A 27,498-nucleotide genomic window follows, 5' to 3' on the forward strand; every position below is an offset into this window, starting at 1 on the left:
CATCCATCAAAAAAGAAGTCTGAGCTCAACAATAGGCATTCAGAGGTGGATAAATATGTAGAATCGTTTTGAAGAGAAGAGCAAAAGTCTTTGAAGAGAGGTCAAGGAGCAAGATTATAGAAAGTAGGAAGACACATGGATGGAAACAAGTTTCTTTATGAGAACCAAATAAACAGATGTTGGAGAAGCAGAAATTAGAGAGAGGGGCAAGGGTGCTTACATCTTCCAGAAGGCCAGGCATATTGTAGGGGTTAGTGAAATCTATCCTGTTTAAAGATTTATCAGTTAATGCTTCTTGAAAAGAAATAAACATTAATCTGGCACTGGGAGTGGAGGAGATAGAACACCTCAACACACATTCCAAAGTTCAAATTGAGGAGGCTTGGAGAGCAAGTGGGAATAAAAGGTAAAGAGAACTGTAAAAGATGCCACTAAGATTTTGTATGTACAAATAAAGGATAAAACCATATACTATTTACTATTATTATTAAAGCCATCTCTTACTAATTGAGAGAAGGAACCAGGAAAGAGCAGATTGCCTGCAACCTTATGAGTCATCCTCAGCTAAAGTACCTAGCCAAGCCACACCCACATTCCTAAACTTTTAGCCGTTAAATTTTGGGGTAATTTGAAATTTAGCAATAGATAATGAATACAATTATCTTCAAAAGATCATCTTCTCTGCCTAGATCTTCAATATTGGTGTGTTCTAGGACTCCATTCTCTATGTTCTTTTCTTTCTCATTGTACACCTCCTGGATGATCTCAAGCACTATCAAGACTTCAATGATCCTCTCTCTGCTGATGGTATTTAAATCTCTGCCTCCAATTCAGGCTCCATCCTCACATTCATATAATCTACTCCTGGCAAGATAACTCCAACCAGATGCCAATCATTATCTTCTTGGATTTAACTCTTCTTTTGGTAGATCCCCCCACTCCCCCTTCCAACACACACACACACACACACACACACACACATCACACACACCCCACACACACACACTTCTCAGGTCTTCTTTGATGGCCCATCATCCACTGGGGGTCTCCATATTTTTCATCTATTGTGAGTTTATTTTGTGTTAGACACTCTTCTAAGCACTTTGCACTTATTAACACATTTAACCTTTCCAGATTCCTACGAAGTATGTCCTGTTATTATACCACTTTATGATAAGAAACTGAGATTCAGGAAAGATAAATAAGTTGCCTGGAGTCACATGGATGGTAAGTGAAGGCACTTATCAGAATTCAAATCCAGGGAATTTAATTCAGAACTGGGCACTTGACCATATGCTCCACTATCTCCAATTCTGTACTGAACTCTTAGTTCTCAAAACTGAGCTGGATTTCATCTCTTCCTCTCAGCCTCTACTATTATAGACACAGTTCAGTTTTTCATCATCTTCTTCTTGGACCATAAAATAGCCTCCTTCTGTTATTATCTCTGGTATTGTCTCCTTAAAATTCATCTCCACAGGGACATCTCTCGTGGTGCAGTGGTTAAGAATCTGCCTGCCGATGAAGGGGGCATAGGTTCGAGCCCTGGTCCGGGAAGATCCCACATGCCACGGAGCAACTAGGTCCATGCTCCACAACTAATGAGCCTGCGCTCTAGAGCTTGCAAGCCACAACTACTGAGCCCACGTGCCACAACTACTGAAGCCCGGGAGCCTAGAGCCTGTGCTCCACAACAAGAGAAGCCACCACAATGAGAAGCACACACACAGCAATGAAGAGTAGCCCCCGCTCTAGAGAAACTAGAGAGAGCCCATGTGCAGCAACGAAGACCCAATGCAGCCAAAAATAAATAAATAAAACTAAATAAAAAATTTAAAAAAATTCATCTCCACAAAACACAAAGATTTAAAATGAAACTATGACCACATTGCTCTCCTCAATGGCTCCATTACCATGCTCAGGATTATGCCCAAGTTACTTAGTATGGCATATGATCACCTTCATAATTGACCCCTGCCTATGACTCCAAATTTGAACTCATATAAGTACATTGTAGGCTGTAGTTCCTTTCAGGATAGCAGTTTCTATAGTCACAGTATTATTTATTCCTTGGGAACAGCAATATGTAATAAATAAATCACTGTGTATATATAAATTTTATCTGTACACCGCCAGGTTTTCTAAATGGGCTCAAGCTGACAGTAGAAAGAGTAGTTGAAATGTTTATTAAGCCTCTGTTTTCAGTTGCTGTCAACTTTAATGGCGATTCCAATTATAAGTTTTCTTGAATATGGGTTCTTCCCTTCATTAAAAAAAAAAAAAAGCATTTGCTTTTTGAAAGAAGAGTGTCAATATACTGCATGCACTTATTTATTAATTCATCAATCATTTGTTTAGCCTGCTTTACGATGTTAGTTTCTCAGGATTCCATGGTAAATAAAATGACTAGAAATTCAACTAAGGGTATATATGATACAGCAAAACAAGGACCAGAACAGAAAGGAAAGCAAAGGCTGTTGCATTAATTTGCAGGAAAGTCATGTAATGGAGGATTCAGAGGAGAAAGCTGAGGGTAACTTGGCAATCAAAAGCCAGATCAGGAATGACCTTTTTCCCCCTGCCAAGGGGATTGATTATTATCCTGCAGGCTGTAGGGAGACATCACCAAATTTAAGCAACAGATTTCAGAGGCAGCATAGTTCTGGTGAACACAAGGTTAAGGATGTGGCTGGAGATGTGAGTGACTCGAGTGGGACAGATATAGGAAGTTAAGAGACAGCAAGAAATTATTGGCAATTCACATGATATAAAAGTTATTCAGGACTCTGTTAGGATTTGCGGTGGAAAGGATGATTATAATCCAGGTGCATTTTACAAACCTTTGTTGACCTACAAAATCTTACATTCTCATGAAGATCCAGATTTAAAGAGAATTATAATGAAAACCTTAAACCTGATTTACAAGTTGTTACTTTCAACAACAAAAGCAGAGAAGACTAAAGAAAAACAAGTGAAAAGGAAGTAATTCCTAGATGTAATCATCACTTTTCCCCCCATAATCGCAAGCTTCAGTTGTTCTTGATCATACTTACAAAATACTTACAAAGCAGCCAGTAAACCTTCACTTAGAATGTAACCACTAATTATGCATTTAACCATAGCTAAGTCTTTTACCATAGCTAAGTGTTCTTATATTCTAAAAAAGAATAGAAAATATTTTTTTTATTGGAGTACAGTTGTTTTACAATGTTGTGTTGGTTTCTGCTGCGCAGCAAAGTGAATCAGCTATATGTATACATATGTATATATGTATACATATATCCTCTCTTTTTAGGATTTCTTTCCCACTTAGGTCACCACAGAGAGTTCACAGGAGAGTTCCTTGTGAAGAATAGCAAATATTTATTGAGTATTTGCTAGTGCCAATAACTTTCTGAATGTTTCACATACATAGACTCATTTATCTTTACAAGGTAGGCATTATTATTTCTGTTTTACAGATGAGGAAACTGAGGCATGATGAGGCTAAATAATTTGCCCAGATCTCACTGCTCTTTGGGGCAGAGTTGGGATTCTAACCTATGCAGTGTGTTCTAGAGCCACAGCTGCATTTGAAACAAGAGGCACTGAGGGAGTGTAAATGTATCAGAGTAAGGTGTCATTATCAAGGGATATTCCCCATGGAATGATAGGCTGTAGAATTCTTTCAAAAAATGAAAGACAGTAAATTATTGCCAATAAGCAACTAAAACAAGATTTAAAAAATTAATTCATCCAGTAAAATGTTGTTGAGCACCTACCTTATACATATATTTAGTTGAGTATTGGTAATAGCTATAAGGAAGAAAAATATGCATTCTTTGTCTTCAGGCACTATAATAATAACATACACAAAAAAGTAGGTAAAATATGTCATTGAATATTAGAAAGTGCAGAAAGTAGCCCTCTCTAAGAAGTCAAAATCGAGATTTCCACTCAATAAGCTCACACACATTCTTTTATGTTCAGCTATTCATTTTCCAAGACCATAACAGATTAGAATAAGGGGAGCATCAGAATTAATAGCACCAAGAGTGTGATCTGGGGACTTTAACAAGCCCCCAGCCAACTCCATCAGCACTCTTTCTCAGGTGGCACCAAATTAATACTCAGGTCCATAATCCTTGTCAGTTTTTTTCTAAGCTTGATGTTAAAACTCATCTGAAGGCCTTAATCTGATCTGAACTGATAAAAAGGTATTGTCTTCATTTCTTCCACTTTGTGTGAACATTGGTTAATTTTTCCATAGATATATTAATGTGTTTGATTCTAAGATGCTCCCAACTCCACCTGGGTTGTAAGTAATATACATGGTAAGCACCACATCACCTTTGTAAGATCCAAACCCTTCTGAATGTGGAAGTACATCTGTTTCCAGGGTTGTAGATAAGGGAAAACAGCATGCTTACTCTCCAAATGTAGCTTCAAGATAAGTCCCAGGCAAGCCCCCAGCCCTCACTTCTTGGTTCACACCAGTTACTAACCCTACAGAGAAGCAAAGAGGCTGGTGACAGTGACAAAGACAGGAAGACTATACAGCACAGACCTGAGAACTAAAAAAATAAAACAACAGGGCTTCCCTGGTGGTGCAGTGGTTGAGAGCCTGTCTGCCAATGCAGGGCACACAGGTTCGTGCCCCGGTCCGGGAGGATCCCACATGATGTGGAGCGGCTAGGCCCATGAGCCATGGCCGCTGAGCCTGCGCGTCCGGAGCCTGTGCTCCGCAACGGGAGAGGCCACAACAGTGAGAGGCCAGAGTACCGCAAAAAATAAAAATTAAATTAAAAAAATAATAAAACAACACAACAATAACCCTTCCTGCATCAGCAATGACAGAGGTTCCCTTATCTTTGGCATACTCTTTTGAAGAAAGTAGAACATGTATAATTCTTTCTAGAAAGATGATAATCTTCCCCTCGAAACATGTACTTAAAGAAGGTTAACCTAGCATGATGGGAAAGATCAATAATCCAAAATGTTCCCTGTGATTAGTGAGAAACTGATTTTATTCTGGACTTATAGGCACCAAAAATATGAAAACGTGGTCATATGTGAAAAAAGATGCCAGTCAAATAAGTAGGGACATTAAATCTTCAGCATTCATGGGAGAGCATGATCACTTCAGGCTGCAATGGGTAGGGGTTGATTTACAACATTGTTAGAGATAAAAGGAATATTAACTACAATTATTGAAAAGTATTTATGTTTTTCAAACTGGTGGGAGTGAAAATGATAATGAAGGACATTGTAATGACTGAATAAAGTGAATTTTATGGGTCACCAATGGGACCAATGAAAGAAACAGATTATCGTAGCTACTGGTTCAGAATAAACTAATTTATTTTTTTATTATATCTTGTTTAGAGCCCCCAAAATATCTCTAAAGGTGATAAATATTAATCCTTTGAATGAGGGGGTATAGTTTGTGGATGGCTCTAGAGAATTTAGGTGACTTGTAGAAAGGTGGTAGGTTTGAGGTAGCATTTTGTAGAGTAAAAATCACTTTAAGAAATAGTTTCACTAGAACTGGAGGAGTTTGAGGTGAGTGACTACAGCCACTCACTTTAGTCAAGCAGGTTTTACAAGGGGGACTAGTGAAGGAAAACAAATGTAAAGATGGTTTTTCATCAGTAGGTTAGCGAAAACCGAGCCTCAACAACATGGAAGCAGTGTACACAGTCCTTAAATCAGCACTAATTTAATTTTTAGTTTCATCAGAACCTTAGATGATTCTTTTTACAGAGTTTAAGTATTTCCCAAAACTCTATCACTGGGTGCATGTTACTGAAGATTGATGGTAGACTATTGCATATTTCCTAAAGAGACCCAAGCTACATCTCCTCTTCTTTAAGTCAATCTTACGTTCACATTAAATTTTCATTCTACTGAATTTTTTAGTAGGAAACTTATGGAAACAATTTTTCAGCTAAAGCTGAACAATGTGTTTTCTTCTGAGGATACTTACTTCATAGGCCAGGGAAGCCACGTTCCAGGGTCTGCGGTAGTACGTCAAGGTGTTGCCATCCCAAACTCGGTCACAGAGTCCATTGTAATACTCGTTGTTGAAAGGGGTGCTGAGGGGATCCATCCCTAAGACGTTGATCCTGAGTGAACAGAGTAACATCAGGCGTGGAGACACCAGGAGCTAATGCGAGGCAGCCCTCAGTCACTGGGGGAAGAGAGCTTCAGCTCACCCATGTGATGATGGGATATAATCAGGAACAGAAGCAAGAGCCTGGTCACCTCTGCTCTGTGTCCTGGGCGGGAAGTACATATTAAGAAGGTCTTATAAACTCTTCTAGGCAACTAGGGCACCGTTGAGCATAATGAAAGAAATGCAGTAAGTAGGAAGCAAGGGTCCATCTGGCTTCAGGAGTGGAACTCCACTGATGTAACCCTTAGCTATCCTCCCTTGGTGAACTAAACGCCAATGCTGTAATACCACGGCTTTAAATTATTTGAGAACAGAGCATCTCAGGGGGGCAGTATAACTTATGCATATAATTTTTAATCTGTGAATCAACATTGGGGCTCTTTCTCTCTCCATTCTCTTTAAACTTAAACCTTTCCCTCCAGCTATCTCATTGATTGTCAAGAACCTTGTTCCCTCCAGGCTTATTTTACTCCTATTATACTTACAAGAGGAACACTAAAATGTCATCGTCCAGCAAGGCATTCTCAAAAGTTCTACTTTTTTCTCCCAGCAAAATATTTTTATTTGGCAAGCTTTAATTCAGAAATAGGAATCTTGTTTAGCCTAAAAAGTATTTACTTTGATTCGTAGGCCAAAAACCAATGTATGCAAAAGAAGCAGTTCATTCTTTGTGAAGTACTAATTGGCGAAATAGTCATTGCTGTCTAGACTGTATCTGGAATAAATGGCCCCAGGGCAGGGAGGCCAAATGGAGGTTTGCTCCTCACATCTATAACTTAGCTTGGCACAAAAGCATAAAGTCTTCCATTGTTCTGGATCACATCCCGAACTCCAATGAGCTGGATTACAAAGCTGGTTGTTGGTTTCAAGAGCAATTTGTCAAAGGATGTGGATATGACTTACTGCAAACCCATTGCTAATGCAAGGAAAATAAGTGGACGAGTATCCTATTGCCAGTTGGTTAGTTAGAAAACATCTTTATATAAACAGCACATTCTTAATAAACTTTGAATCTACACAGAAAATGAACATTATAGCTCAGCTTGAATGAAAGGCAAGTTAAGGAACTGATTCAGGAATACCTTTCTCAAGGCTGACTGTATAATTAGAATTAACTCCTTCTCACTTTTTTGCTCCCCCAAAAATACTTTTCATGAAAAACGCTATGGCCCTAATTTCTAATAAAGGGCCAAAAATTAGACCTAGTCACTCGAATAAAAAAGAGAGGAAAAAAGAAACACTATATGTCTAGTTTACTTTCTTAAATATCTTATCCTGGATGGGAGATTAAAATTTTGGCTTTAATTTTTCACCCATCCCTGCATCTACAGACATGTGAGCAATAAATAGTTTAAAAAATATTACTAAGGTTTCAATACAAAGGCACAGAATACTGGAACCCAAGTACATTTTCTTTATTTTGTAGTGAACTTTTCTTCCATATATCTCATTAACAGAGACACTGCACCTCTTTGTGTTCAGTGAATGAGGACATTAATCTTTGCTCATAATGGTGATGAATTCTTAAGAGTACTATATCTATGGGTAGTGTAGTGTTTGTAATAAACAGTGGATAATATTAAGACAGTTAATACAGTCCTTGATCTCATTAAAATTATATTCAAGGTAAGGGGTTGGATATAATTACCAATTTCAAACAATAGTCCAAGGACGAATATACATGTGCCAAATGAGTAGTACAGGTAAGTGATGTACAATGTTCCCAAGAGGAAGCGGTCCCCATGGCAGGGTCATAAAAAGGGTTTTAGAAGGAGTAGGATTTGATTTGGGTTTTGAAGGATGGAGCCTGAAGGGCAGGAGGAACGAGGGTGCAAAATTCTGCAGGTGGAAATGTATATGGCATGTTTTTGGGTAGTAGTCTCCAGATTTTTCTGCTTGTCTAATCCATAAAAAATGTTGATAAACTATGCCTCCTTGAACAGTTTTAGTTGGACATCTAAAATGTTCCCTCTTAAGTTTAAGTAGTTGCAAAGGATATAACTTCTCAGCAAGCTGTAAATATTTATGCTTTAAAATATAATTATTTTGCCTCTTTTAAAAATAAATCCAATGGAATATAAATTCTATAGTGATGATGGGTATCAAGTGACTACAATGTTTATATTTCTTTACCAGTTGGATGTTTTATGGTATTCCTTTTGATTCTTTCTTCTTTTAAAAATAGACCTTATTTCTTAGAGCAGTTTTAAGATTCATGGCAAGATGAGTGGATTATAAGGAGATATCCCATAAGCCCTTATCCCCCTTTTATGCTTGAATCCATATTTCTATTCCATTTCTGCTCCAGAATTTTAACCTAATGTAATGTAGTTTTATGCTTGGAAGTTTTAATTGATCACTTTTTCATACTTTTCTGTATGAAAAAGGTATTAATTGAAAATTTTAAAACATTAAATATCCTTTGACCATAAGGCCTAAGTATTTAAAAAATTCTTCTGGATTTGAATTACCATTATTAGTAGTGTATTTAAGTATATTAAAATTTAAAACTAGTTAATAAATCTAAGTAAAATTTTATTGGATAGTTATCTCTCAGTGAAATGAATGGGGCTTCCTTTTTAATTAATTGATTAGCTACTGTACCCATGGATGAATATTACTTATTGCTAGAAAAAGATAGGGCTGAGTACCAATTTTATTTCTACTTTCCATTTTTATAGAGGTAAATGCTGAGAAATTTAACTCACATAAATAAGTAGATAAGCATAGAAAGAATTTTGTCGCAGCAATGTCACTCAATTCTTTGATCTTCTGAGTTTTATGCACCCCCCAAAAAGAACACACACTAGTCTGCCATTAAAAGTTATTTTTATAGTCCATTACCTGACAATTGATTAGGACATCATTCAATGCTGTTGGTAAAAAGAATTGGAGACCACTTGACTTACAAGGCTTGACTTACTTGAGGAAACTATTATCATAAAACTCACCTATCTCCCCCTTGGAAAGTCATTTTGTACCCCATGCTATACATACCCCAGCTTGAAGGTTTTTGTTTCACAGAACAGCAAATTGCCCAGTAGGCTAGATCCATCTGGAAAGTTACAGTGAAGCTAATCCACAGTCTAAAGTACAACTAAGGAAGAAATGTTTCAAAACTTCTGACTTGGTTCCACTCCTACAGAGACAGACAGGCTAGTCTAGAATGAGCCAATATTTTTTTCTGCCAAGAAACATGAAAACTTCTCATGGATGGAATGTCATCGCCTGAGAAATAAAAAGCATGTGTTTTTTGGCAGCACTTAGAGATGCCTGTTTTCACACCTGCACCTAGAACCGTAGGCAGTTCCAATTTACCAGGTGAACTGAAGAGCAGGCTCCCTTCACAGAAGTGGTGTTATGCTTAGATCAAACACAAAAGTAATTCCTTGTGTATAGCACATCATTTACAGCTGGTTTGGATTTATATCTTTTTCAATGAATTCAAGATGGGTTGGGGATTTCCCAGAACACCTGTGGAGAATCTCAGATTCCTACAAGACAAGAGGCTGAAATATGTGTGATACAGGTGAATTCTCCTGACATGAGAATTTAAGTGAGAGTCCTTCAAATGAAAACAAATATAAATGTATTACTATGAGTACTTGTGACTTTCATGTGTAAAAGAATCTGACTGTATATTACTTCTGATAAAACTTGTTGAGGTTTTCCAGAGTGGACAGTTTAGAAGCATGTTGCTGTGATTAGGATGTTTACTGCTATTAGTTCTATTTTGGTGTAGCCCCATAGCCCCATATAAGCATAATGAAGATGTATAGTAAATAAATATGTAACATCAATGGTATTGAAGAATATCATAACTATAACAAAACATGTTATTTTGAAACCTCTTCCTAAATCTTAATTACTGATTTATACTACTCTTCTATGCTCTTAATTCAAATATTTGGGTAATAAATAGCTACTTAAGGAGTTTCATCTTCTAAGGTTAGTTTTGCTTTGAAGTCAGGGAGTTGACCTGTGGGCTTTGTAGTGATGTAGGGGGGAGTGACATCGGTGCTGATGGGCATGTGGGGAGAAAGAGAGGGTTAGGTGGCAGGGTAAAAAACAAACAAAACGTAGTTTCTATCAGTCAGGGAAACTTGGATTTTAGTTCTGCTAGCAACTAATGTGTCAAATAGCCTTATTTATTTCACTTACTTCTGATCTATAAAGTGACTGTAATACCACCCCTAACCAGCTCCACAGGATTTTTATGGAAAGCCAAGAGGGGGAATGTGCAAAAAGATTTTGAAAAATTCAAAGTATTATGCACATGAAAGCTGTCAGAGAACAATAGCTTATAAAGACTACGTTAGCTATAGGTGACTGCTTATGGTAATGGGGAACTTAATCAAAACCGTTGGTGGTGGGCTTCCCTGGTGGCACAGTGGTTGAGAATCTGCCTGCCTAATGCAGGGGACACGGGCTCGAGCCCTGATCTGGGAAGATCCCACATGCCGCGGAGCGACTGGCCCCGTGAGCCACAATTACTGAGCTTGGGCGTCTGGAGCCTGTGCTCCACAACAAGAGAGGCCGCGATAGTGAGAGGCCCGTGCACCGCGATGAGAAGTGGCCCCCACTTGACGCAACTAGAGAAAGCCCTCGCACAGAAACGAAGACCCAACACAGCCATAAATTAAAAAAAAACAAAAAACGTTGGTGGGCTGATTCTATCAGAGCCTACCTCATTTTCCACCTCTCAGCCAACCTTTCCACACAGCTGGGTCCCCACCTTCTCACTTAGTCCTGAAGGCTCAGCCCTGTGACGTCTGTCATCACCAGCCCTGACCGTGCTAAGGCAGGTATTTAAGGGGTCCTGGTCACTCTCGGGTGTGCCTCATTATGAAACTCCCTGGCAAATGCAATAGAACAAATTTTCTTTTCCCTGAACGAAGGAAATCTATAGATTACAAATGATTGTTTTTCAGCCAAGAGGGCTACGGTTTCTGTAGCCTTTTCCTATAAAATCAGATGTAAATTTGCATAGAAGGAGACATACGTAACACAGGTAATGCCCTGCTTCAAGCCTGTTTGTTTAGATTAGAGAGAAAACCATTTCTTGGATCCCAAATAAAGCAAGTAAAGTAGTAATGGGCTTTCACCATGGACTCACAGTCTCTCCCTGAGGAAAGCAGCAAGAAGAGTCAGGACTCATTGGAGCACGCTGTGGCTAGAAGGTTTCGGACAACCCCCATTCCATTTCTGCCAACTATGAAGAGGCCCTGCTGAGTGCAGAGCTCAAGACCATCCCATCTGATTCGAGATTCCTACTTTTAGGCTCTGGGCAAAGGCACTGTGGGTTATATTTGGACTCTGCTAGGATAAGATTTTATGAAGGGATAAAGGATATGTGAAATGTTTTATCTGGGGTCTGACTCTTGGTATCCTGAATTTTTTTTCCTACGGTGATTAAACAAGTAGATGTTTCATCTGCCTTAAAGAGAGGAGACATCTCTATTTTCAGCCAAACCTGATACACAGGTCCTGTCTTAGGAACTGCCCAGTTCCTCAGTGTAGGGTTCTTCTCAACCTCAGCTTTCCTGACATGTTGCTGTCCTGTGCATTGTAGCATCATCCAGGGTCTCTACCCACTGGATGTCAGTAGTCTTCCCTCACCCCCCCGGAAAGCTCCCCACTTCCATATCCCACAGTCATGGCCACTGACAACTTCTAGACATGACCAAATGTCCCCCAAGAGGAAAATCCCCTCTGGTTGAGAACCACTGCCTTAGTCTCTCTATCAGGCCTTGATCTTACCATCACCCGCATCTTCTTTCCTCTCCTCATTCCTATTCCCAGGACTCCAGTTCTGAGCCTGAATTTCTTTCCAGGGACCCAGTCTCAATCTTACCTGATGCAATTGACAGTATTTTAGAAGCATTTATTTTAATTAATTAATTAATTAATTAATTATCTTCCCTATTTATCAACCCACCAGTATTAATTGAGTGTCTATTATGAACAAGGCACTGGGGTTATGAGGATGAAGAGACACATTGCATTACAGGCCATGAAACACAGCCATGTGCCATCACTGTCAATATACCACTGGGTGGGGGAACACCTGTGTCTCTGTTGGGGACAATTTGCCAACAAATCCACCCAAAGTACCTTTACTGAAAACAGATCAGAACAACTAATGGGTACTTTGCTGTGGACATTCCTGGAATGTTCTCTAACTAAATGAAATAGAATAGTACAGAACCTCAGGCCTATGTTATTTTCCAACTCTGAGAGCACAGATCTCTGCAAATGGTCTCTATTCTGTGTAACTCTAAGTTCTAAACTGTCTAAGACGTCTCATCCGAGCTGACCCTGCTGGAATGCCTATAGTTTGTATGGGAAACAAGTGAAACTTCAGTTCTTTGATGAGAACCAGAGTCTCAACACCAGCCCCATCTGGCATCAGAATTGCTTCCTCTGTCCTTTTCCTCTTGGGTAAACTCCAGAACGCTGGCACCTCCTGAGAGAGAATTTCTACCCAGGTATATATCCAAGAGAAATTCCAACAGAAGACAGGCTTCCTGGCTACTCAAATATTTGAATCGAATTGCCAGACCTACTACTGGCAATTCAATTTCCAAAGTTAACATGTCATTTCAATATTGCTACGGTCTTCCAGAGGTTGATAAACAAGGTTTCTCATCTCTTACTGGACTCAGAAGTAATCACCTATCACCCTGATGGTCTAGTCTATTCTACAGATGCCTACTGAGGCCAGGGAGCTTGTCCAAATTATCTTGAGATACTGATTCAGCACTTACCTTCTTTCAAGCTCAAATGTAATTCAAGCAGAATACAGACTCAAAGGTTACTCTTTGTACCAGCTCAAACCCTCTACCACGTGGGGTACCGACCCGTAGCCTGCTGTCCGTGCCAGCTCCGACTCTCCCACCACTTTGTTGCGGCAGGGAGGATGAGGATCATTTTCACAGTCATCCTCATCTGAAAAGTCTCCGCAGTCATTGTCACCATTACACAGAAGTCGCCTCTTTATGCATATGCCTGCAATCAAAATCAGGAAAGACAGAAAGACACCGTGTCTCTCAGGCCAAATTCTCTCGCTTTTTTTTAAGTTATCAAACATACTTTAATGATAGAGGGGAGGGACCACACCTATATTTGAATTTTTTGTATAGACTATATAGATGGCCCTTTTTTCAGCCCCTTTCATGCTTGGAAGCATGAGCGTCTGGAAGCACATTTCTTTTCGCTCGTGAGGGCACATCGAAACCCACACTAGGCAACGGGAGGATTACCTGTGTGGCATCGAAAGTCATTTTCACAGTCATCCTCAGGGTCTTCGCAGGTCTCCGTGGGCACGCACTGACGTCTATCTCCTACAGCATCCACGCACTTTTGCCCGTTAAATTGTCCAAAGACCTCAATGCTCCTTGAGCGAAACTGCCCAGGAACAGCTGGAAATGTTAGCGTTTCTAAGGCCAAGAAGGGATTCTGATCTAAAACTGCATCCACACCACTGCAGCCCTCCAAACCCAGCTTAGTCAAAGGTTTTCAGATAGAAGCCCGATGTCACTTGAAGGAACAACTCACGTGGTGGGGTTGGCGGGCTCTTCTATAGAATATGGTTCCTCCCAATGCTCATTTAGTCACTGCGCAACACTCAGGTTTCCCAGCAAGGTTAGCCTCATCTATTTAGGTATTTCCCTTTCTTTCCGGGTTTGGAACTCAGCTGGGGGCCTCCCTGCCTCATAGTCATTTTCCTGGAGATGCTGGCAGTACAGTTTCCACTTGGGGACATCAGTGGGGAATGGCAACGAATGCTTACCATTTGTTTGAGGCAAGGGTCACATTTGGACCAACTGCTCCAGGAGCTCATCTTGCAGTCTGTGGGCAATGGCGTGCCACTGCTTTTCACGGGCTCTGAGTCATAACTAAGACAATAAAACACATCAGCTTATAATGACCATCATGTGTGCTTCTTTCTAAAAAGTCTTCACAAACCCATTTAATTTTATTTACTCCTTTCCCCCCTTCTGAACCACAGTATTTATCCTTTTATTCCATCTCGCATTTGACACTTGATCACATGCTGTTTTGTATTTTCAACTCAACTTTTTGTTTAATTCTTATACTGCATTGTAATTTAACCTTCGCCCTAACAACAACCACAATAATAATGATGGTGATGAAGAAAACTAGCAAGTCATCCGGCTATGTGTTCTTCACTGATTAGTCTTGTATTTCCAACTAGTGTACAGAGTCGTTGAAGCTAGAAGCCTTGTTTCACTTTGTACCCCCCAGAGCTTCTGGCAAAGCCTCAAGTTGCCGGGTTTTCTTGAAGATTTAAGCCATTGCACCCAGCCGTTCCCGTGGTAAGTGCCTCATAAATCAAGCTCTCCTGTCCCTACTTTCTGTATGTGCTGAACTTCCTGCTTCACACTCCATGTCTGGACTTATTCCTCATCTTTCTGAATTTCAATGTATATTTTCTGGCACTTCTAACCTTCCCTCCCACCCCCAGCTGTGCTCTTCTGGCTTTGAACTGTTCTATCTCTCTTGGTTCACCATTTGGATCTCTTCTGGTTGCAGCACCACCTTGGATTACTATCTTATTCAGTGACAGAAAGAAATCCAAAAACAGAAGCCATGAAACAAGAATCTTATCAATTTCCTGCCCCACTTACCCGAACTGGCACCTATCCTTTTTCTGGTGCAGCCTCTTATTTCAGAGGGATGGTAAGGCCAATCCCTCCCCTAAAGCTCTAGATCCCAGGATCTCTTTGAGCTCTTGATAACTGAGATTCTCCTCCATTTAAACCTCTCCCTTACAACCAGCTCCTTTCCATTTGTAATACAATGTGTTCAAGTCTTTGACATTAAACATAAACAAACAAAGGAATGAACAAATAGAATACTCTTCCTGAACTTTACATTTCCTTCAAGCTACCCCACCTCCCTCCCACCCTTCACAATGACACTCAAAGGAATTGCTATAAACATATTTCTGTTTCTCTCTCTTCCAAAATAAAAACAAGTCTCATCTCCTCCTTTTAGCTACCTCCAAAATTCTCTCATCATTTTTAGGCCAACTTTCTGGAAAAAGTAGTCTGCACCCTGGTTTCTTGTTCCTTGCCTTCCAATTACAGCTCAACTCTCCTGACCCAAGGTCATCGCTCTTGCCAAAGTCAACAATGACTTCAAGTGGCTGGCTCCATGGTTTCCCTCAGTTCTTATCCTACCAACTACTTCACAGCTGTCAATACGGTTGACCACTCCGGCTCTTTAAAATAATCTCTTCCCTTGGACTGAATGACATTAGACTCCTTTTATTGCTTCTTTCCCCTCCATCCTGTTCTCCTACTCTCCTGTTCAGGCTCCTTTACCTTTGACAGTCTCAGAAATGCTGTTTTTCCTCAAGCTCCTGTCCTTGGATCTCTTTTCTTTTTCTTTCTACACTTTTCCCAGGGCCTTGGTTTCCATGTATATATTAATGACACCCAGAGATAAGTCTGCAGTCCAGACATCTCTTCTGAATTTTAAACCCTTGGATATAACTCCCAGTTGGACATCTGCACTTAAATGTCTTCATGGCTCATGAATTTAATGTATCCCCAGACAAATCCATTCTTTTTCCTCTTCTCTCAAGGCTTCTCCTCCTGTATTTATTGTCTTGGTAAACAGTGTCTCCATTTATGCAGTCACCCTAACCAGGCTAGGGTGGTACTTGTCTTATCGAAGCTCATCCCCCATATCGAATCAACCACTGAAACCTGTTCCTTACAGTCATAAATGACTCTCAAATCCTTCCACCCTTCATCTCTTCCAGACACTGGTCTACACTAACATTTCATCTCTCCTAGATGACAGTCATTTTTTTCTAATCCTGTTTCCCTAAATCACCCAGAGCGATCTTTTAAAAATGCAAAGCTTATCATTCATTCCCCTACTGAAACTCTTCAGAAGCTTCTCTGTTCTGAGGATAAAGTCCAAATTTTCTAACATGATATGGTAGGCAGAGTAATGACCCCCCAAAACATCTGTGTCTTAATCCCCAGAATCTGTGAATATGTTACTTTACATGGCAAAAGAGACTCTGAGCATGTGATTAAGAGGAAATTATTCTGTATTTTACCTGGATGAGCCCATTCCAATTATGAGAGCTCTTAAAAGCAGAAGAGTGGTTCAGAGAGATGTGCAGACAGAAGTGGCAGGAGAAATTCAAAGCATGAAAAGGGACTCCATCCACTGTTGCTGGCTCTGAAGACAGAAGGAGTTTCACCAAGGAATGCAGGCAACCTCTAGAAGCTGGAAGATGCAGGGAAATAGATTCTCCCCTAGAGCCTCTAGAAAGGACTGTAGCCCTGCCGGAGCCTTGATTTTAGGCCAGTGAGACCTATTTCAGATGCCTGACCTATACAACTGTAAGATAATAAATCTGTGTTGTTTAAGCCACTAATATGTGGTAATTTGTTACAGCTGCTACAGGAAACTAACACACATGGTCTAGAGCGCTCTACATGGCCCATCTTCCTAATTCTTCACCTTCACTTTCCCCCCAGCCACGCTGAACTTGAAATGCCCAAGATAAGCTACATTTTCTCACAGCCTCAGGCCTTTAAACCTACTGTTTCCTATTCACCACACTGATCTCATCTTCAACATATTCTTTTTTCCAGAAAACCTTCCCTAACCCCTCATGTAATTTACTTTTCTATGTACATATTCTTATAATGTCTTGTTCTTCCCTATATCATAAGTGCCTTTGCAATGACACGTTTAATTTAATTTATTTATTCACTCATTTATTCACCTATCAAATATTTACTGTCTATTATTTGCTAGGCTTTGAGGATACAATGGTATGCAAAACAACAAAACAAAATAAGACAGAAACCGTGATCCCCAAACTAACAGAGCTTATGTTCTAGGTAAAAATATCAGTGAGTTAAGGAAATTTTCAGTCCTGCTCAGCTTACATATCAAGTGTCTGGAACATAGTAGGTGCTCAGTAAGGGCTTTATGAATGAATAAATGAAAAACTAAGTGCATGAAGAGGAAGAAAGTTCTTGATCGTGTGGTCTAGGACAGACCTAGGTCTGTATTTCTCTGGGTTATCATCTCCTGGTGGTGGACCACACATATCATATTTTTGCAAGACCTGCTTGTCATTAGGCAGTCCTAATGACTGGAGATACCATTTCTGTAAGCCTGATCCTTGCCTACATCATTCAGAAAATCAGGAGACTTGATGAGCTTCAATCTTCTAAAAGTACAGGTTAAAAACATATTAGACAAGCTGCCAAACCTCCTTGAAGAAACTGATTTCATGGAGGTTTGAGTATTAGTATCTATCTGAAACCACATGGCTGAGACATTTGCTACTAGAACTTTTCCATCAGACTAAATCCTCATCTGGAACTGACCGGCCTCATCAAGAGACAATGGCAGATGCGCTTTTATGACCTATAGCAGCAGGTCTCACTACTGATTGCATATCATAATCTTCAGAGAGTAAAAATAGGAACTGTAAAATTGTGATTCCCCATTCCACACTAATTAAATCAAGCTTTCTGAGGATGGGCTTCAGGCATCAATGTTTGTAAAAAGTATGCCAGGTGATTCTCGTGTTCACACAATGTTGAGGAAAACTTCTTGGCACCATCTGGTGGGTATCCATGAAATCTGAAGGGGTGGAATTCAAGTATGGGGGTGCCCATTTCATCACATAACCCAAGCTTGAGGTCACCACTGACCTGAGTCACTGAGCTGCTTTATCATTGGTTTTAGGAATTACTCTAGGCTTTGCCTATTAGTGTCCCTATGGATCTTTGTAATCTGTGGATCTAGTTTTTCCAGTATTAGTTAGGCCTGCTGCCATCAACTGGATTATCTGCTCCTGTCTATCCTTTTTGTATTTATCACTTACTTAGAAGATCATGTTAGCATTTTGTTTCAGCATCTCTCCCAAAGAGATTTGTTCTAGAAACCACACCCTAAATAGACCTGTGGTATGACACCTTAATCTTTCTCACCTGCCATTGAGACCAGCTTCAATGAATAACTAGTTCAGAGGGTACAGTACAGATTGGGGGATCATGTATGAAAGGTAAAACTCACTGCAAATACTGCAGAGTGAGTTACAGTCCTTTGGTGGGCAAGCCTAGAGCCCAGTCAGTGAAGGGGGCCGATCAGAAAGCTTGTTCATCTGTCTCACACATCAGTGACCAGGACCCTGCTCCAATGATACTGGCATTGCCTGTATATGCTTCTCTAACATCCGTCACATTAACAATAGCCCCATATTAACAATGTGCACACTAATTCCCTTCCTTCTAACTTCAGGACTCTTTTTTTTTTTTTTTTTTACATATTTGACTCACACCTTGGACTTAGAATAGAGCACCAGAACTTTGCCTTTGATCTTTTATTGCCCTCCTAGATTGTGATTTAGATTCATTTCCTGAATGATCCAACCTGGTCCTGTGGGAAGGTCTGCACGGATCCCACCCTTGCCCTCAGAGTGGGACTTACACCCCACTAGATATCATGCTCAGTGTATTCTTTCATTTGCTAGGACTGCCGTAACAAGGCATCACAGGCTTAAACAATAGAAATTTATTTTCTCACAATTCTGAAGGCTAGAAGTCTGAGATCAAGGTGTCTGTGGGGTTGATCCCTTCTGAGGCCTCTCTTCTTGACTTGCAGATGACAATCTTCTTCCTGTGTCTTCATTTGGTCTTTCCTCAGTACATGTCTGTGTTCAAAGTTACTCTTCTTTCAAAGACACCAGTTGTATTGGATTAGGGCCTGCCCTAATGACCCCCAATACAGTCACATTCTGAAGTCTGGGGTTTGGAATTTCAACATTTAAGTTTTGGAGGGACACAATTCAGCCCATAACACTCATAAAAGTTTTTCGATTAAGCAATACCTATGTTTTCTACTAGTTTTACTAGATAATTTCCAAAGCTCATTTTCTCATTAAACGTTTATTCTACCACTGAGGGTAAATTTTGTAGGTGTTATACTTTATAGGTGGGAAACTAAAAACAGAGAATTATGCTAATTATTCAAATTTGGACAGTTAGTTGCAAAACTGGGCTTAGAATCTATATCTCTCCACTCCTATTTCACTGCGATTTTGCTCTCTCTCCTGTGCTGCCTTTCCCCCCACCCCCCAACCAACTCAAATCCTCTTTGAAATAATCTAAAGGGTCATGGCTTATTCAATAATTGCTGGATGTAATAGTCTGATGATTTGTAGACATTTGGAAACACATTAAGTTAATAAGAATATATTTAAAATATAGCAGAATATATTTTTAAAGAATGTATTTATATTTTTATTTAAGAACACTTTTTAAAATATAGCAGCTCCAGGTAAAGCACAGCAATTGGACAATCTGGCTCTTGCCTGGATATATTTTTGAAGCTTACACTTAAATCTTGTCAAATTAGGCAAAAATAAATTGAAAATTGTGGGAACACCTGGATGCTTTTCTTTCACTGCACCAGGTACCTGGATATTTAGAGGCAAAATAAAGGCAGGACTTGAGGGAATTATTAAGAGGAAATAATAGATTATGCAAGGGGAATATGTTATTGAAATGAATGCATTCCATAAATATTAAGAAAGAGGATGAGTGATCTTGGATAGCTCCTTCTGAGCCCAGTACCCCCTCCCCAGCCCCTTTGACTCACTAGACAGACAATCTTTTGTAGCTCAAAGACTGTGTATGTACAATGCTTACCACCTGCCTTTCACCCTGCTGAGCTATTAGGCTGAGCGGAGAAGTATTTGTAAAGCACTTTCTGGATTCGTAGATGAAATGTGTTTATCAAGTAAAGCCTATTTCCAAGTGTTTCAATCTCAGCTTGAAAGTCATTTCCTAGATCAAAGTGATGTACATCAACATGGCAGGAGGTCTAACTCTGGGCCAGAAATGCATTGAATGAAGAGCCATTGATGTACACCTGGTCCCATCTCCCTGCCATGAAGAGAGGTTTCCAACTTTAGAAAAAGAAAACCTCAGGAGCAGTTCACACCCCAGGACACTTGGTGGGGGGCCCAGACAGGAAAACACCTGCTGTAGGAAGGAATCTTTTTGTCAATAAATAAGACAATGTGGCTCCTTTGAGTGGAGAAATGTAAGCTAATTAGGACAGCATCCTTAACCCATGGATCTGCCAGTTTGTTTAGTTCCTGCAATTCATCAAGGTGAAGAGATAATATAACAGCAGTGGCCAACACTCTAAAATTTCAGGACTTTTCTGTTTTCCCAAGTCTTAGTCAAGAGCTTCTCTCATGTGCTTCCAATGAGCCAACATTCAGTAACATTTATGGAGGGTCTGCTCTATGTCACGAATTGTTCTGGTAACTGGGGCCACAAGACGACATCCTGACCGTCATGGAGCCTGTGTTCCAGTGGGTGAGATACAATAAAAGAGTATACTAGAAAATACAACATGCAGTATCAGTTAAGACATGTGAGCTGTGAAGGAAAATAAACCAGGGTAAGAGGACAAAAAATGCCATAAGGCTGCGCTGGAGCCCCACAGGGCTGGGAGTTTCTTATAGAGCGTGGTGAGAGGACCCTCTCAGAGCAGGTGTGGTGCTTTACAAACATGTTCACAAATTCTTTGAAATTAGGCTCATCAAAGATGGGGTCTATGCGTCCCGCTTTTGAGGCTGGTGGGTCTTTGTTAATGCTTTTGAGGAGTAGAATGCAGTGAAAGAGAGCCTGCATGCCTTTTAAGTCTATGTTAGAGAAGCCCATGCTGGTTTACCTAAGGACACTTACTCTGGGAGCCTTTCACCACTACGTATGAAGCTAGCTATCCTGAGTCCACCATTTGGAGAGCACACACACACACACACACACACACACACACGAGAGATTCCTAGGGAGACTCAATTGCTCTAGTCCCCCAGCTGTTTGGGTCTTCCCAGCCCAGGTGACAGACATGAGTGAAGAAGTTGTCATGATGACCTCAGCCACAGCCACCATCTGCCTGCATGTGAGAGACCCATGACAACTGACCAACTGAGCCCAGCCAACCCGCCGCTTCAAGAACCAAAGAAATAATTGGTCTTGTTTTAAGCTACTATTTTATGATTTGTTACACAGTAAAAAATGACCAGAACAGGGAGGTGGTGTTTGATTAGGTACCTGAATGAAATCAGAGAGAATCTATGCGAGGGTCTGGGAGAAGAGTGTTGTAAGCTAGGGAAAAGTAAGTGCAAAGGCCCTGAGGTGGCATGTTGGAGGCACAGCAACAGAGCAGAGTGACCACAAAGGAGAATGAGGTGCATCTGGAGGAACAGGCAGGAGCAGCTCATGCCTTGTGGGCTGTGGTGAGGAATTTGGATTTGATTCGGAGCTTGATGGGAATCCTTAGAGGAATATGAGAGCAACAGTAACACTCAGATTTACATTTTCAAAAGCTTTCCCTGGTTTTGGGGTGGAGAATTGACTATTGGGGAGTGGACAAGAGTGGATGCAGGGCAGAAAGGATAGTGATTTGGGCTAAAATGGTCACAGTGGAGACAGGGAGAAGTGGGTAGATTTGGGACACGTTTTCGAGGTAAGGCCAACAGGACCTACACTGCCACATTGCATGTGGAAATGACATGAATAGAGGAGTCAAGTATGGTTCCCAGGTTTTTACGTGAGTAGCTTGATGAGTAGTAGTGCAGGTTGGATGAGGATGGGCAGAGAAATCAATAAGTATGTTCTGGACATGTTAAGTTTGGGATGCTTGTTACATTTTCAAGAAGAGATGCTGACTGAGTAGTTGGACACTGGGCTCAGGAAAGAGATCAGCATCATAGATATAAATTTGAGAGATGTCAGAAATTAAGCAATATTTCATACCGTGAGGCTGGAAGTGAGTGGGTGTGTTGAATAAGTCTGAGGACTGAGCCAACATTTAAAGGAAATGTTACAACATGTCTGCAAGCTGATGGGAATGATTTTGTACAAAGGGAGATACTGATAATGCAGGAGAGGGGGCGGAATTAAAAGAGCAAAGTCCTTGATGAGGCTGGAGCAGATGAAGCCAGTGTACAAGTGAGTGGTTAGGCTCAGGGGAGCGTGTTGCCCTTAGCATCACAGGCCTCACTCAGAGAACTTGTAAGGCCTCACTCAGAGAACTTGGATGAATTGCAATTGCCATTTACTTGTTGATATTGCCCACTAGTCTGTAAGCTCACTGAGGGCAGAGACCTTTGGTAATAACATGCTCTGTATTACACTACAGCTCCCGAAGCAATGTCCAGCCCACGTTGCAAACAATAAATATTTCCTGTATTAAACGGGTGAATAAAAAAGACCATACTTGGCCAATAATAATTCATAAACAAATATCCGTTAACTTATATTAAATATGGATATTAAGAACACAGATACAACCAAAGAAGGAGAAAAACACTGACATTTTGGATATTTTCAATTCTGCTTTTTTTTTTTTTTTTTGGCCACACCATGCGGCTTGTGGGATCTTAGTTTCCCAACCAGGGATCAAGCCCCATGCCCTCCGCAGTGAAAGCATGGAGTCCTAACCATGGGACAGCCAGGGAATTCCCTGGACATTTTCAATTTAATAGTTATTCCCAACTTTAATGAGTGTTTGGGTATTTTTCCTGATTGTTAAGTTTAATTAAAATAAATTGAATGATAATTTCTAACATTTCTGAGTGCTTAGTTTATGTCAGGTTCTCTTCTAAACTTTTATATTCATTATCTCATTTAACTTTTTACATCAGCGCTATGAGATATCTTCTACTAGTATTATCATTCTTGAAAGATGAGAAACTAAGCCACAGAAATGGTGAGTAATTTCTCTTGGGTTACACAGCAGCTACTTGGTGGCAGAGTTGGGATTCAAGCCCAGGCAGTTTCTCTCCAGAGGTGACCTACTCAGCACTCTCTGGATTTCTAACTCCCAGTCTAGAATTCCTTAACTATTAGAAAGATGAAGAATAAAATAACTATGACAACTATAAACACCCACATATGCAGCCAAAAGATGAATGACAAACTGGGAAAGATGTTTGTAATTCATACCAGAGAAAAAGGACGAATACACTAAGTCATCATAGAAATCTCTAAGTGAAAGACAAGAGACTCAATAGGAAAATGGACAAAGAATATAGATAGTTCACTGCCCCCCAAAATACATATAGCCTTTAAACCTATGACAAGATGTGTAACCTGATTAAGAGAAAGGCAAATTAAAACTATTCAAAGATACCATTTTTCACCTATGAGATTGGCAAATATCAAGCTGTTGGCCTAGAGCTCCCATTGGCAAAGCTTTGGGGAAACAAGCACTTTTACACTCTACTGGTGAAAGTGTAAAATAATACCCACCCACGGGACTGTGGGGAAATTTCAGCAGAAGCTTGAAGCCGATACCTTTTGATCCAGTTATATCACTTCTTGGAATTAATCCTCAGGTACAATTATCCATTTGCAAAATGATATGTGAATAAGGATATCCATTGCAACATGGCTTATAATACAAAACTGGAAACAACCCAAATGTTCATTAATAAAAGAGGTTATCTGAACTGTATATCCAGAAAATGGAAAATTAATCATTTGTGAGGAGAAGGAGGAAGTTCCTTTTTTCTACTGATACAGGAAGGTCTCAAGGATATATTGCAAAGTAAAAAGAAGAAAAGCAAAGTACAAGATAGTATATATGTTATGATACCTTTTATGAAAGAAAGGGGAAGAGTAAGATTATAGTTAGCTCCATGCTTTAATCCACATAAAGACATACTGGAAAGATACAGGGAATTAATAAAGGTGATTCCCTGTGGGGAAAGTGTGAGGTGGGAGACAGGGAGTGATCTAAGTACTTTACATATAACACAAATCTCATGAAAAGCTAGGAGTAGGAAATCAAGACTTCTCAATGTATACTTGTTATATTTTTTGACTCTTGAACCAGGTAAATATTCTGTTATTTACAAATGAAAAGGAAGAAACTAAGGATAGCTATACTCACAGCCAGCTTGCCTGTCACTGTGCTAAGCACATTGCATTTATTATCTCGGGGATTTCACAGCAGGTCACATTTTTCTTCCTATTGTGCAGGTGCTAGGAACAGGTTTAGAGAAGTTAAGGAATTTGCTTAGGGTCACACAGCTAGTAAATTGTGGACCTCAAACTCAAACCCAACTGCCTGACTCTGGAACCTATATTATAAACTGCTATTCTACTTGTACAGGGTTTGTTTTTGTTTTTGTTTTTTCACATTTCTACTCTACCTTGAGAGACGTAAGAGATGATGTCCCCTCATGACCTAGTCTCATGGGCATGCTTGTGTTTGCAAACAGGTGATTGTTGGAAATCCCCAATTGTTCAGCAGTTGCAATAGCTCACTGTAGCAATGGCTTAAGATACAATGTTTGCGGCCATGTGCTCTCCCATGAAGGCTAGCTGTAATTCCATCCCCTCCTCTCCTAAACCAGAAAGCATATCAAAGTGAAAGGAATAGCAAGGTTATTATTTTAAGGAATACTTCACATTTATTGAGTTCTTACAGCGTGCCAGGCGCAGATGTTGTAAGTGTATAACATGTATAAAGATTTAATGTTCACGTAGAACCTTATTAGGTAGGGACTATGGTTGTCACTGTTATGGGCTGAATTGTGTTCTCTCAAAAAGATATGTTGAAGTTCTCTACCCTGTACCTCAGTTTGTGACTTTATTTGGAAAGAGGGTCTTTACAGAGGTCATCAAGTTAAAATGAGCTCATTACGGTGGACCGTAATCCAGTATGACTGGTGTCCTTCTGAAAAGGGGAAATCTGGAGCCAGACAGACATGCACAGACAGGAGAGGATGTGAGCATGGCCATGTGATAACAGAAGCAGAGATCAGAATGATGTAGCTGCAAGCCTAGGAATGTGAAAGATTGCTGGCCACCACCAGAAGCTAGGAAGGATCCCCCCCAGAATTTCAGAGCGAGCATGGCCCTGCTGACACCTTGATTTCAGACTTGTAGCCTCCAGAACTGTGAGACAAAAAATTTCCGTTCTTTGAAGACACCCAGTTTGTGGTACTAGGAAATGAATACAATCACCATCTTACAGATGAAGAAACCAAGGTACAGAGATGTTGAGTAACAGTTCGTAGAGGTTGCCCAGATTTATACAGTTGGTAAGTAAGTATTGGCACCTCAACCTGAGCTTGAGAAGGCTGGTTCCAGAGGAATGCTTCATCCTGATCAAATCTGTATCTTAAAATCATTTGCAAACCTCAGTTCTTTGGCTGAACTGTGTGTCTTGCTTCATGGCTGGTCTGAACACTCTGACCTCAACGCTGTATCAAAGGGCAGAGAACAGAGTGTTTGGAGCGGGACAACCCTACCAAACTCCCGAGGGCATGGCAGTGAGAGTGATTGCAACCAAATCCCAGCCAGAGGTGCAGCTGCTCAGAGCTGGGGGGCAGCCAAGGGGGCTTCCTGGTCCTCCCTGAAACAGATGAGTGTGGCCAGGACCCAGGGGGTCCAAACTTCAAAGCAGCGGAAGCCTTCCTCATGGCCTCTCATTTTCTGATGAGCAGGAGTCACAATCCAGGAATGCGGGTTGTTTAAATTACTTTTTTAACTTAAGAAAGGGTCAGGGTAAGTACAAGAGGGCTAAAGCCACTTGTAGTAACTGCCTTCCCAAATCCCCTTTGTACTTGATGCCCAGTAAATGCAAATATTTTCTGAATAGAACAATGCTTCTTAAATAATGTGGGAAGAGGAAGCAACGGGATGAAGGAAACCCTGGCGGAGCACTTCACCCAAGCCCTGGCTGGTCCGAAGAGTGTCTCTGTGTGCCCCTCTTAGAAGAGGCAACCCTGTGAGCAAACCACGTGCCTGATGGGATCCAGGTGGAATGGCAGCCTCCACTGCAGCTGGGAGGCTGGCAAAAATGTGCTTGAGATGGACATTAGCGTCCAAAACAGAATTTGGTGAAACCGAGAGTCAAATGACCAAAGGGAAGTTGGATACAGGTCACAGTCACATCAGGCAGAGGGACAGTGTTTGGGTAGATAATTTCCCCCAGCTATATTGTCAAAGGCCAGAATATTTTAATACCATCACCGGATGAGATCATGCTGTATCAGATGACACAGGACTGTGTGTTCTCCAGCCACTCTGGGTACAGTGTAGACAGTCAGTGAGCACATCTTGTCTGGTTGGTTTATTTCCTGGATGGGCTTGGCGTGGGCTTCATGTTCCCAATTAGGATCAGAGCATGAGAAGAGAAAGTGTCTTTCCTGGAAGCCTGGCCAACAGGTCTGCACCATGGTGATTCTTCTTGAATGGAAGAAAATACCACCCTAAACCTAAGGACAAAATGTGTGCCTCTGGATACAACTTGGGATGTCACGGAGGAGAAACAAAATGCTTAACCTTTGCCTGATGTGGGGAAAAGGAGGATGTAACCAATAGCTAAAAGAGTGTTAGACACTGAGGCAGAGTGAGAGGAAGATTTATTGCCTTAAATTTAAACTTCTCAGACCTTAGATACTGATATACCCAGGTTTATTATACTCTAGTAAAAACCAACTTTGTTTCCTAAGTCCAGTATTTGAAGACTATCTCAGCCTTCACACTTGAATACCTTGTTTAAAAGAAATCCCTGGAAACAACAGCAGGTATCCTCAGAAGACTCTGAAAGACACACTCAGGCTTTTTCTCACCCTTTTTCAAAGTTTAAATTCTGGGACTCTATGTCTCGATGTGCGTGAAAATGTTTTACCTGCTTTGCTGCTCTGCTACTAAAGCAAACTCTGAAATATCGAAGCCTACAGGGAAATTCCAGAGACAAAGGAAAAAGTGACTCACCTGGGAGTGGGCCCCGCTCTCAGGAGACTTATTTCTAAAATGCATATTGCAAAGGTGAACCTCCGGCTGGTAGACATCTGCTCTAGCTAGGCAGCTCCGAGTGGAATGGCCAGATGGTTCCCGGAAGACATTTATTTGCAAAGGACTGGGGAACAGTTAGTGTTTGTTTTTGCTTAGGACTTTTGTCAGATTGGGTTTCCTGGGTGCCAAAGTCCAATCAGAGGAGAGTCATTTCATAATTTGGGCTTACTGTTTTGGCCAAGAATATACTTTTCAATTGTATATTCAGGCAAGGGGCCTGTGAATGCTTGACGGCTGAGATTAGCGGCAGTACTGTGTTGAAAAAAAAAAAAACAAGCAAACAGAAAACTCCAGTGGTTTTCATTTTGGGAGATTCTGGAAGGGGTGATAAGGGACTGTGTAATTTGGGGAAAAAAAGGTCTGTGGATGATTCTTATAGAGGCAGAAACTCAAAGTTAGTAAAAGAATTGCACCGACCAGAAATGGAGGCACAGACCTAGATGT

General features: G+C 40.6%; 1 protein-coding gene across 1 annotated transcript in view; it reads right to left on the reverse strand.

Annotated features, from left to right (window-relative positions):
• Positions 1 to 27,091, reverse strand: part of C9 (complement C9) — a 52,138-nt gene extending 25,047 nt beyond the window's left edge. Inside the window, exons 1-5 of the mRNA XM_081231266.1 lie at positions 26,974 to 27,091; positions 13,947 to 14,052; positions 13,417 to 13,561; positions 13,015 to 13,162; positions 5,966 to 6,104 (exon numbers count right to left, since the gene is read on the reverse strand). Of these exons, the coding sequence (XP_081087392.1) occupies positions 5,966 to 6,104; positions 13,015 to 13,162; positions 13,417 to 13,561; positions 13,947 to 14,052; positions 26,974 to 27,050 (615 nt within the window). The 5' untranslated portion in view covers positions 27,051 to 27,091. The remainder of the gene's footprint in view (positions 1 to 5,965; positions 6,105 to 13,014; positions 13,163 to 13,416; positions 13,562 to 13,946; positions 14,053 to 26,973) is intronic.
• Positions 27,092 to 27,498: the final 407 nt, after the last annotated feature.

The sequence above is a fragment of the Mesoplodon bidens genome (assembly GCF_964165515.1).
Source record: "Mesoplodon bidens genome assembly, chromosome: 4".
Lineage (NCBI taxonomy): Eukaryota > Metazoa > Chordata > Mammalia > Artiodactyla > Ziphiidae > Mesoplodon > Mesoplodon bidens.